Source organism: Peromyscus eremicus, chromosome 7, assembly GCF_949786415.1.
Source record: "Peromyscus eremicus chromosome 7, PerEre_H2_v1, whole genome shotgun sequence".
Lineage (NCBI taxonomy): Eukaryota > Metazoa > Chordata > Mammalia > Rodentia > Cricetidae > Peromyscus > Peromyscus eremicus.
Genome location: NC_081422.1, coordinates 99,787,736 through 99,800,097, shown reverse-complemented (window position 1 = coordinate 99,800,097; position 12,362 = coordinate 99,787,736). Strand labels below are relative to the sequence as shown.

General features: G+C 39.3%; 1 protein-coding gene across 10 annotated transcripts in view; it reads left to right on the top strand.

The window, feature by feature from the left end:
• Atp2c1 (ATPase secretory pathway Ca2+ transporting 1) overlaps nt 1–12,362 on the top strand; it is a 100,198-nt gene that overhangs the window by 52,228 nt on the left and 35,608 nt on the right. For all 10 annotated transcript variants that reach the window (XR_009380322.1, XM_059268504.1, XM_059268496.1 and 7 more), the window contains 4 exons: nt 4,315–4,470; nt 5,480–5,548; nt 6,547–6,622; nt 9,903–9,969. Coding sequence is in view for 9 of the 10 variants with exons in the window: in XM_059268504.1 (XP_059124487.1) it covers nt 4,315–4,470; nt 5,480–5,548; nt 6,547–6,622; nt 9,903–9,969 (368 nt within the window). In the remaining variant the exon portion in view is untranslated. The remainder of the gene's footprint in view (nt 1–4,314; nt 4,471–5,479; nt 5,549–6,546; nt 6,623–9,902; nt 9,970–12,362) is intronic.

Below are 12,362 nucleotides of genomic sequence, written 5' to 3'. Positions count from 1 at the left end.
AGTAGTTGTTCAGTCCACAAGGCTGGATGTCTCAGCTGGTCTTCAGTATACACTGGAATCCCAAAGAAGTATGCTGTAATGCCAGTGAAGGAATGGACTTGTGAGCAAGAGACATAGCAGGCAGTGAGAGAGGACAAGCTTCATTCTGTCATGTTCTTTGTATAGACTGCCAGCAGAAAGTGTGGCCTAGATTAAAGGTGGCCCTTCCCACCTCAAAAAATCTGGATTAGAAGTAGGTCTTCCCACTTCAAATGATTTAATAAAGGAAAAAAACAAAAACAAACAAACAAAAAAAACCCTCACAGGTGTGTCCAGCAATTTGGTTTTAGTTAAATCTAGATGTTGTTAAGCTGACAACTAAGCCATTCCACCCCTGTTACATTCTTATGGGTCATCCCAAGAAATTTTGGTTCTAGAGGGGTGAGTACTCCTGCTGGGAGCCACCACAAACATTCCATTGAACTGGAAGCTCAGACTTCTCCCTGGTAGGAACAGGAAGCAAAAATTTTCCTAGTAGGTCCCTAGGGGTGATAGTGAGTGGAAGTATTCCTGTTTCACCCCTTGATTTCTGGACCTGTGAATCCTGGTTATGGGAGAAACCATACCATATATTGGATGCTGATTCATAGCATGTGCTACCTGCCGCCTGGAGGACCCTACCCTCAGCCCTATAGGCTGTTGCCACCTAGTTGACGCTGTAATTGTGTCTTAAAAAGGCCGTCTGTCTTTCTTTGAGTCCAGCTGCTTTAGGATGGCAGGATACATGGTAAGACAGGTGGATTCCATGATCTCACATTTCTCTGGCCGAGAAGTGAGATCCTTGGTAAGAAGCAATACTGTGTGGAATACAGTATTGTGGTAGATCAGGCATTCTCTAAGTTCCCGTATGGTGGTTTTGGCAGATGCATTAGGTACAGGAAAGGCAAATTCATAACCAGAATAAATATCTACTCCAATAAGGACAAAGTGCTGTTGTTTCCAAGGAAGAAGTGGTCCAGTGTAGTCAAGTTGACAACCAAGAATAGCCATCACAGCATACATGCAGGCAAACATTGATAAAAACAAATAAACCTTTTTTAAAAAATTATAAATCCTGCCTGAGCAGTCGATATTGCAAGATGAACATTTTTCAGAATTGATAAATATTTTTATTTTATAATCATTAATGCTGAGAATGCCACTTTGCATAAACATATAACACAAGGAGTATGTTTAGGGTTATTTCTGAAATTATTGAAAAATTTGCCCTAATCTCAAGCCAGAATTTATCAAACAATTTTTGTGAAACTCATGCCAACAATTCACATAGTAATATTTAAATTCAAACATTCTAATATACAACCCAAACCTATACCAATTTGATACCTACTTGTTAAGGAATATTGTCAGAATATTTTTCATCTTTAGTAAACTATTATGTTTATGTAACAGCAAAAACCTTTCTATGTACAATAAAAGCCTTCCAATTCATAAAATACTTAGGCAGTATGTGGGGTGACCGTATGCAAAGTGCATGTTGTATGTTCAGAACCAGGCAGCAATGAAGTTGCACAGTTCAGCATGGGTGAGTCCTGGCAGAAAAAAACTCAGATTCAGTATGTATTTGGTGTTGAATTTTTATGGTTATTGAATGTTCAGAAATCTTTCACTGTTGTCAAATTTTTTATGACCCCTTAATATTAATGTGATCTCAACCTATGCTATGACCGTAGTTTAAGAAGTGTGCTCCTTGGGGCTGAGGAAGTGGTTGAGTGGGTTAGAGTACTATAAGCAAGAAGACCTGAATTTGAATCTCTTGGATCCATGGTAAAACATGTCTGGAACCCCAGAATTATGGTAGAAACAGGCAGATCTGGATGCTTGCTGGACAGCTAGCGTGGACACATGGTCTTACTTTATTTTCCTGTGGTTATGATAAAATACTTGGACAAAAACCAACTTAGCTCACAGTTCACTGTTATAGTCTATCATGGCAAGCAAGTCAAGCTCTCAGGAGCTTGGAGCAGCTGACTACATTGTGACAGAAAAGGGCAGTGAGGGTATGCATGCTAGCACTCAGCTTGATTTGATTTCTACAGTCTTAGACTGTCCTGAATCCTCTGCCTAGGGAATGGTGCCATTTGTAGTGGGTAGGTCTTCCCACCTCAGTTAATGTAATCAAGGTTATACCCTATGGCAGTGGTTTTCAACCTTCCTAATGCTGAGATCCTTTATTATAATTCCTCATGTTGTAGTGATCCCCAACCATAAAGTTATTTTGTTGCTACTTCATAACTAATTTTGCTACTGTTATGAATCATAAAGTAAATATCTGATAATATAGGATATCTGATACACAATCCCCAAAGGGGTCATGACTTACAGGTTGAGAACCACTGCACTACAGACATGCTTAGAAATCCATCTCTTGAGTGAGTCTAGATTCTGTCAGGTTGAGAACATTAAGCATCACAGTGAGCTTTTAGGTTTAGTGAGAAACTTTCCTCAAAAATAGGGTGGAAAATACATTCCATCTCCAAGCTAGGAAGTAAGCCTAGCGGTTTTCTGAGAACCAAACTCCAGTCTCCAGTTAAAAGTAGCAAGTCCTCTTAACTTCTGAGCCCTCTCTCTAAACTCCTTTTGTGGACTTTGATAAGAATTGGATTGTTAATATTTTTGTGACTCTATTATAAGTGATAGAACTTGCTTTTCCTACTGTTTTCAAGATTGTTTTGTCATCTGCCTGTCCAGCATTGTCTCATTGTGGATTGATTGAGCTTCTTGATTATGTAGATTTGTGGTTTGCATCGAGTTTGGGAAGTTGCTGGTCCTTATGTATATAGTCAGATATTTGCTCTGCCTGTCTTTGCTTGTTTTCTGCCTGTAACGTGTGGTTTTCCTTGATAATGTCTCACACACAGATCCTTCATCTCTGTTTTTTTTTCTTACTATGTTTATCAATCTGCTCTTTAGACTAGTGATTTTTAAGCATTTATTTATTTTATTTTTATTTAAAATTTTTATTGTTATCTTATTTGTATGTGTATTTTGCCTCCGTGTATGTCTGGCTACCAGGTAGTGCCCATGGGGGTCAGAAGAGGGCGTCTGACCCTCTGGTGCTGAAGGTACGATAGATGTGTGCCTTCAGATGGATGCTAGGAATTGAGCCTGGGTCCTCTGGAAGATCAGCCAGTGCTCTTAACCACTGAGCCACCTCTCCAGCCCCCAAGCCATATTTCTTAAGTATGTTTTTTGGGGGTGGTGTCGGCTTCTCCCTGGGGATGGCAGAGAGTAGGCATGTTTTCAAAGATCACTTGGCAAAAGTGCAGGGACCCTTTTCTTCATTAAGCACTTGAGTTAGAAAGTCAGCAGTTTATAGACAGGGCTAAAATCAACTTCAAATGTCCTTAAAGTGTGTGTGTGTGTGTGTGTGTGTGTGTGTGTGTGTGTGTTCGCATGTGTGCATGTGTGTGTGTGTGTGTTCGCATGTGTGCGTGTGTGTGTGTATTCGCATGTGTGCATGCGTGTGTGTCTATGTTTTTGCCAGTGGAGGCAGGAGATCCACCTTGGATGTCATTCCTCAGATGCTGTCCACCTTGTTTTTTCAGACAAGGCATCTCACTGGATCCCAAGGCTCCAGATTAGTCTATGGTGGCTGGCCAGTGTGCCCTAGGCTCCTGCCTGCACTCCCTCAACACTGTGACTACAAGCCCCTGCCCCCATGCCTGACTTCATGTGTGGTTTCTGGGACTTCAGATCCTCCCAGGGCAAGGGTGGGGGAGGAGGCTTTGCCATTCCCATGGGGCTGAGGCTGTCATCCTTGACATGGCCTTGTCTGCAACACTCATCCATTCAGTACTGCATTCACGCAGGGCTTCCTCTGCTCCCCATACTTGGGAAATATTGTTTGTGGATTCTGCTTTTAGAAACTTATCCAGGTCACATAAGTAGCATTTTTCTCACCTAAAATGGCATTTTCTGTGCTTAGAAAGGTGAATACTTTGAAACATGGCAAAACTAAGCAATAATGTTTTGTTAGGAAAATTGGGTTCTTAGCTGTAGTTTCCCCTGGTGTCTCCATTTCCTTAGTTGTGTTTAGAATTTTAGACTAACCCATTCTTCCAGTACGCATTCTTTGTTGCATGTGTCAGGTTTTGTTGACTTCATTTAATATATATGTTTATACTGATCTAGTCTTTTGTCATAAAGTAATGGGTGTAAAACAAGATGTAGCAAATGGCTGAATGTGAATACTGGAAGAAGTGTGGTGGTCACAAACTCTTGAAATGTGAAAGGTACTTTAAGTTTAAATTTATGGAACACTTGTTTTCCAAGGCTGTGGATCTTTCCATTGATGAGTCCAGCTTGACAGGCGAGACAACTCCCTGTTCTAAGGTGACAGCTCCTCAAGCAGCCGCTGCTAATGGAGATCTTGCATCCAGAAGTAACATTGCCTTCATGGGAACGCTGGTCAGATGTGGCAAAGCAAAGGTGATTGTGATTTTCTCTTGAGAAAACAGTTTCTTCATTAAAAATTTTTTCTATTCTTTAAAAACCTTTAAAATCTATCTGTGTGTATATGTATATGCATGTATAAGCAAGTGGGCACCGTGGCATGTACACGGAGGTCAGGACAACTTTGTGTGGAATCGCTTGTCTCTAGCTCTGTGTAGCTGCAAGGGTTCAAATGCAGGTCATCAGACTTGGCAGCAAGAGCTTTTAGTTGCTGAGCTATGCCACTGACCCATCTTTTTTTCTAGTCTCTTTTTTTCCCCTTTGGTTATTTTTATTTTTATTTTTTAAGTAGTACTGTTATAATATTCTCACTATATGTTTTTCACCTAAGGATGTATTTCAACTATTTTGTTTCCTGGTTTCTAATAGTTTACCAATAGGAAAGGCACCATTTGGGCTGGAGAGATGGCTCAGTGGTTAAGAGCACCTCTAGCTGTTCTAGAGGTCCTGAGTTCAATTCCCAGCAATCACATGGTGGCTCACAGTCATCTCTAATGGGATGTGATGCCAGAGGTTCTGGCATGCAGGCATACATGCAGACAGAGCACTCCTTCCTAAAAACAAAATACATAAATAAATGAAATTTAAAAAAAGGCACCATTCATTGATACAAGTGGGGGTGGAGTGAGGGACTACAAGAAGCAGCGTTATATGTTTATTGAGTATAAGACATTTAAATTTTAAAATATGGGCCTCACATTTGGGTCAGTTTGTTTCCAGGGCCTGTATTTTAAAGGGGTAAATATTAATAAGAGTAACATAAACATGTACATTTGCAAAGGGAATCTTGAATACACACACACACACACACACACACACACACACACACACACACACACATATATCAATCACAGATCTGAGGATAAGACTGAAGAAAGGAAGTAAAAGATCTTTGTTCTCTACCTCCCCCCCTTTCCTTTTCTCTTTCTTTAGTTCTCAGTGATTATGTCTGAATATAAATGGATTTTCCTGGTTTCCCCTTTAGGGTATTGTCATTGGAACAGGAGAGAATTCTGAATTTGGAGAGGTTTTTAAGATGATGCAAGCAGAAGAAGTGAGTACTGACTGTCAGCTGTTTGCTTCAATCTCTAATTTTCTGTCTTACATGGTAGAAAAGTAAGGAGTTATAGATTCTTGCATGTACTGTTGAAGACTGTTTTCTTCAGGATATTGCTAATTTTTTTCTTACAAACACAATTGGAAATCCTAAAATTGGAAGGACCTGAATTTACATTGTCATTATTATGAAAGGTTTTTATTTTTATTAATTGTTTATGTTAGAAAGAGATTCATAGCCATTGGATAGGTGTTATTCTTACAGAAAATGGTTCTGTTCTGTTATTACTTGGGGTGAGGATTTACCCTAATGTGTAGCATGTGCTCAGCACATGTTCTGCTGCTGATGTGCACTCTCTGTAGGATTACTGTTGATGTGCTTTTAACTCAGGTCATATCCTCTACCCCAAATTTTAACATAATTTCTTGTGTGTGTGTGTGTGTGTGTGTGTGTGTGTGTGTGTGTGTGTGTGTAAAATTGCATTCTGTAAATGCTATGTTCTTCCACAATCATCTGGATTTCTTAGCTAAACTAGCAAAACTCCAGTTTGTGGTATAATGTGGAACAAGGAGCTTGCTGGTGGAAGATCAGTAAGGAAGATTAGCAGATTGGGGAGGCACAGAATAAAACAAAAGCTTAGGTTACTGGGCATGTTTGTGGGTACAGAGAGGAAAACTGGAGAATGGCAGGAATAGCTGACAGTAATGAAGTCTGGGAGAAGCTGGCAGGAGAGATTTTTAACTTAGTGGGAAGCATAGTGAGAAGCCTTTTCAAGTAAGCCAGGTCTTTAAAGTGGACAGCTTTCACTGCTTCCTGTGTGAGCTACACCACGTGAGCATAGGTCTCAGTTTCTTCAGGGAGAGTGGGAGTGTTAACATCTAGAGAGTTGTGTGCTTAATTCAGGAATGTGCATTCTGAGTGCTTTGCAGAGTTCCCGGCCCCTGGAAAATGTATCCAATTTAACTTACTGTGGCAATCTTCTCTAATTTGTCAAGGCACCAAAAACTCCTCTGCAGAAGAGCATGGACCTCTTAGGCAAGCAGCTGTCCTTTTACTCCTTTGGTATAATAGGTAAGAGAAGAGTATGTGTACAGTTGTTACCTGTGTTTTCTTTTCTTGTTCTTTGGACATATTTATTTTGCACATACATAGATGCCAGAGCACAACAGTCTGTCATCATGTGGGTTCTGGGGATTGAACTCATGTTGTGTGGCGTGGTGGCAAGCTCCCTTACTCACTCAGCCATGTCATTGGCTTCTTGGGTGTTCTGTTTTGAGTGTTAAGGGTAGAATTATTTTGCTCCTATGTTTCCTTTTAGGTTAGTACTCATTTTTTAAAATTATAAAAGCAACTCTGGGGACAGAAATAAAACCAGAACTGTGGAATTTCTATGTGTAGTCAGTGAGCATTCCTCTAAACATTTTAGTATTTGTCTTTCTAGTCATGCTGGTGTTGACGGCTCTTCTCAGTCCTGTCTCTCTTCCTCTTTCACCTTCTCCTCCCCTTTTTCTTTCTTTCCTTCCTTCCTTCTGTCTTGGATATTCTATCATAAATGTCTTGTCATTAAGTTGATAATGACCTAAGCAGATTTAAAGATAGTGTAGTATTCTGTTTTCTGGATCTATAATCAGGCATTTTTTCAGGTATTTACTTAGATTTTCTGATTGTTTTTAATTCATATGAATTCTTCTTCCAGTGCAGATCATTAATAGCATATTATAACCATTGTTCATTTCTTTGGGATACATTTTTAGAAGTAAAATTATTGAAGTAACAGGCGTCCAAGTAATTTTAAGGTTTTGATCATCCTAGGAATGTCCCATCCTCATATTTATAAGAATGTTTACTTCAAGAACAGTGCGATAGGGCTGGAGCAAGAACAGTGCGATAGGGCTGGAGAGACGGCTCAGATGTTAAGAGTGCCGACAGCTCTTCCAGAGGTTCTGAGTTCAATTCCCAGCAGTCATATGGTGGCTCACAACCACCTGTAATGAGATCTGGTACTGTCTTCTGGCCTGCAGTCATATATATAGAGAGAACACTGTATACATAATAAATAAATAAATCCTTAAAAACAGAACAAAACAAAAAAGAACAGTGCTATAGCCAGGTGGTGGTGGCGCACACCTTGAATCCCAGCACTTGAGAGGCAGAGGCAGGCGGATCTCTGTGAGTTCAAGGCCAGTCAGGTCTACAAAGGAAGTTCAGGACAGCCAGGACTACAAAGAGAAACCCTGTCTTGACATCCTCCCCCCCCAAAAAAAATATGCTATAGATTGATTTCTTCTTGTTTAGATTTTCACTGTGGTTGGTTTTTGGTGCTGGCAATTGAATCCAGGGCCTCACACATGCCAGTCAAATGTTCTACTATAGAACTACACTTCTAGCCACTATATAAGTTTAAATTTTAATGCTCAATTTTACTACCATGGTAACATGTAGACCATGATGACTTCAAACTTATTTTGTAGCCAAAGATGACCTTGAACTCCAGGCCTTCCTATACCTCCCAAAGGCTGGGATTGCAGGACTATGATACTGTGCCTGGCTTACTTTTACTATTTCATTTCAAGATTGTCTGCTTCATAGCAAGGTGCTGATGCCTGGAACTGTAAATCTAGAGGAGGTCATAGGCTAAGTTAGAGGAGGGCCCGCTGCTGTCTTCTGGCCTGCAGTCATATATGTAGAGAGAACACTGTATCAAGCTGCCTTCTGAATACTTATTACTGTACCCTTAGACGAGTGCAGCTCTCACCCTCTCACCTTCAAAGAGAAGCTGCCTTTTTTTTTTTTTTTTTTTTTTTTTTTTTTTTTTTTTTTTTTTTTTTTTTTTTTAGTAGACAGTGATTAATAGACTCATCTGGTCCAAGTGCAGAATAAGTGACTGGAGCGCTCATCCCTAAATGAGGCATCTGTAGCATACTCCCACGAAGGCTTAGGGAGGATTGTAGAAGAGGAAGCAGAAAGTTTGTACGAGTCACAAATAGTGTCTTCAGAAGGTGACAGAATCCAATGATCCTGTGTCATGAATGCAGAGCAGCTGTAATTGCCTGAATGAGACCTGAAAAAGATCAAGCCATTGAACATTCTGATATGGGGGGGCTCATGAAGCTCCACTCTCTAACTGAAGAGCTGTTGGCAATCATGGCTGCTGGGGAGTCAGTTTTCTTCAAGGGTGTGGCCCCGGTAGGTTGTTCATGCTTTAGTGGATGGCTCTTCACCCATGTGCATAAGAGCAACACTAATTTGGCTCAATGGTTTATAAAAGAAACGCAGACTTGAAGTTGAGGGGAAATATGTGTGGGAGTATGTCTCCAGGAAGGAGCTGGAGGGAGGGAGGGTAGCTAGGATAAAACCACATTGTATACATGTGTGAAATTCTCAAAGAACAAATAAAAAATACCAGAATGAAATGGTAACTGTTTAAGGAGAAAGCCATATTTTCCTTGCTTTAAACACTGTATAATATATAGATGGCATCAAAAAATTGCATGGAACTGTGTAAAAACACCTTCTGTTTCTGTATCATCAGTTAATTTAAAAATTATGTAGCTTAAGTTAGAGTTGTAACTTTGTTACTCAAAAGTTAATTATCCAAGTACTACTACTTTTATAATCCATTATTTATTTACCGTTTTGAATGACATCTTTATCATATACATGGCACATATATTAATTTAGAATTTTAATGTGGAATTTTTTCTAATTCTCCCACTGTTTTAATTATTATAGTTCTTAGTGTTTTAAAGTCAGTAATCCATTTTAAAGCAGTTTTTTCCCTTTTGTAGTTTCAAAAACAATCCCTAAAATATCTGTTTTATATCTATATGGTGATCATTTGTCATCTTAGGAGGCAGGAAGGTAATGCTTTTGCTTTTAACTGGTTTATATTCCTATAACTGCTTTTATTTGGTTATTGCCATGTATTTGTGCTTCTAGTGAATTTGTTAGTAAGAAATCTCAGTCTCTCTGAGGTAGTCCTAAATATATACCTTCATAGGAAGTACGTACTTCATGTGCAGTGTCTCATATTGATTTATGTAAAGTTAAATTACAGTGTTGTTTGTAGAGTTGAGAGTCAGTGTGAGACCTGTGTGTTTTATAGATCTGCCTCCAATTTTATCCTGTGAAAATGCTGTCAGTGTTCTTTGAGCTGTTAGTTTCTGTTTGGAGAGATGAGTGGGAGCATCGGAGCCGAAGGAGAAGCTGTGTCCTCTGCACGTGCCCTTTCAGGACAGCCTCTGGGGATATGCTTTCCCTCTTATGCACCCTTGAGCTGCTTCATCTGTCCTCTGTCCTCTGTAGGTGATTCTACAGAAAAGGGAAGAATAAGTATTTGATCTTGTTCTAGGTATCATCATGTTGGTTGGCTGGTTACTAGGAAAAGACATTCTGGAAATGTTTACTATTAGTGTAAGGTAAGTTCTAGTATTTGTTTGTACATTCAGTCTCTTGTCTCTTCTCTGGTGGAGTTCATTTCGTTATGGAGATTGATTTTATGTAGAGCCCATAAGAATGTAAAACATTTCTACTGTGTTTCTACTTTAATAATTTAAAAGCCAGATTCTGTTTTTGTTATGTATATACTATATGTATACATATTAGATATACTGTATATAAATATATTGTAACTATATATATGCACACACATATATACTATATAGTTATAATGTGTGCCTCACAAAAGCTATATATTCAAATGAACTCCTGGGAAAATGGAAGCCTACTTATTTGTCAGTGGAGAAAAAGCAGACTTGACTGTTAACTCACTATTGCATTTTTGCATGTAGGTAGACAAGGAATGTTCGAAAGCTCATGGTTTGCAATAGAAAATCACACTGTATTAATTGAATAATCAGCCTCCAAAGAAAAAGAAAATCTCTAACATCAAGTATCCTTTGTCATCCATGGAAGAGGGACAGGTTATTATAGAAAAGCATCAGAGAGCAAAGAATTTCTAGAAATGTAAGATCTTGATTGCTGAAATTAAATATTCGGTATGAAGTTCAAGAGAGAAAACAGAAAAACAAAGAAACAAACAAAAATCCATGAAAGAGATAACAGTAACCCATAATGAGATAGAAACAGAGAAGAACAATGTCAGGAACTGTTATTTCCAAAGGAGAAGTAAGAGAAAACCATGCAGGAAATAGTGTGGGTATCTTCTTTTTTTTTTTTTTTTTTTTGGTTTTTTGAGACAGGGTTTCTCTGTGTAGCTTTGCGCCTCTCCTGGAACTCACTTGGTAGCCCAGGCTGGCCTCGAACTCACAGAGATCCACCTGGCTCTGCCTCCCGAGTGCTGGGATTAAAGGCGTGCGCCACCACCGCCCGGCCGTGGGTATCTTCTTAAGATAAAGTGCAGTCTGGATCTGTGGCGACTGAATGAATTCATCGTATACCTAGCTAGATGGAAAAAGTTGCAGGCTACACACCGTGCATCATCATGAGGCTGAGGAAAACAAGCCATCTACAAAAGAAGTATAGTTAGGTTGTCCTCAGACTTATCATTATCTGTGGATTGCCACTACAAGTAGTACTAAACGCTTTAACTCAGCTCTTCACAGACCACATCCGGTATCTGTGTCATGAAAACAGCAGGGCCAGTTTAGAGTGTCCTGCAGCAGAGCATGCAGCCCTTCACTCGGGCACAGAGACATGGCGGTTCTGAGTTCTGGGATTACCCTGGTTACAGTTAGCCTCATTTACCGCTGTGTGCTTGCAAAGATGCAGGTGTAGTTAAGAGTCACTGTACTGTGCCAGGCAGTGGTGGCGCATGCCTTTAATCCCAGCACTCGGGAGGCAGAGGCAGGTGGATCTCTGTGAGTTCAAGGCCAGCCTGGTCTACAGAGTGAGATCCAGGAAAGGTGCAAAGCTACAAGGAAACCCTGTCTCAAAAAACAAAACAAAACAAACAAACAAAAAAGAGTCACTGTACCTAGATATTATATGACTTCTTGTAAGATAATTATGATTTTCTTAGACCAGAGAAAGATTATCAGCAATCTCCTTTATTGTAAATGGTGTGGCCCAGCAACAAATTGGACAACACTTCATATCAGGTCACCAGGGAAACAGAATTAGAAAGTTAATCAGGTGAAGAAAGGGAAACATTTTATTTACTTTTCATCTGTAGCAACATCAGATTACATTGTAAGATGGTGGGACATTGATTATCAACAACAGAGGAAAATGATTGTAAGTCTGAAGATTAGGCCTAGCCCTAGTGCTAGTTCGATCAGTTAAAAATAGCAGATGCTCAGGATATTTATGAAGGGAAGAAAAGGGGGAAAAGATGATATGTGGGTATGTAAAAAAGGATAGAACTCACCTAGTCAACTTAAGGGAAAGAAATTCTGAGTAGCATCTCTGTATAGTAGACTAGGATGGAAAAGTTCAAATATTAAAATAAAACAAAAATCAGTATTTCCAAAGGACAAATCGTGTACATTATAAGGAATATATAGGAAGAAGGGAGTGATATCTTCTCTCAAAGGTCTTTGTGACAAAGTAAAGGAGCTAGACCACAACCCAAAACTTGTTTTAAAAAGTGTGTCTGTGTGTGTGCATGTGTGTGTGTGTGGGGGCATTAAATATGAAATAAAAATGGGGAATGTGTTTGTGATACTGTTAGCATATGATAGGGCCAAGTTTAGTTCTTTAATATTTTTTTTCTTTTTAAAGTAATTCTAGTCATAAGGATTCACAGTATTACTTTTATTATTTCTTTAGGTTATGTCAACATTCCAAAAATCTAAAAAAAACTAATAGAATAAAAACCATGGTTGCATTGGACTCAAGTATAAATATATGA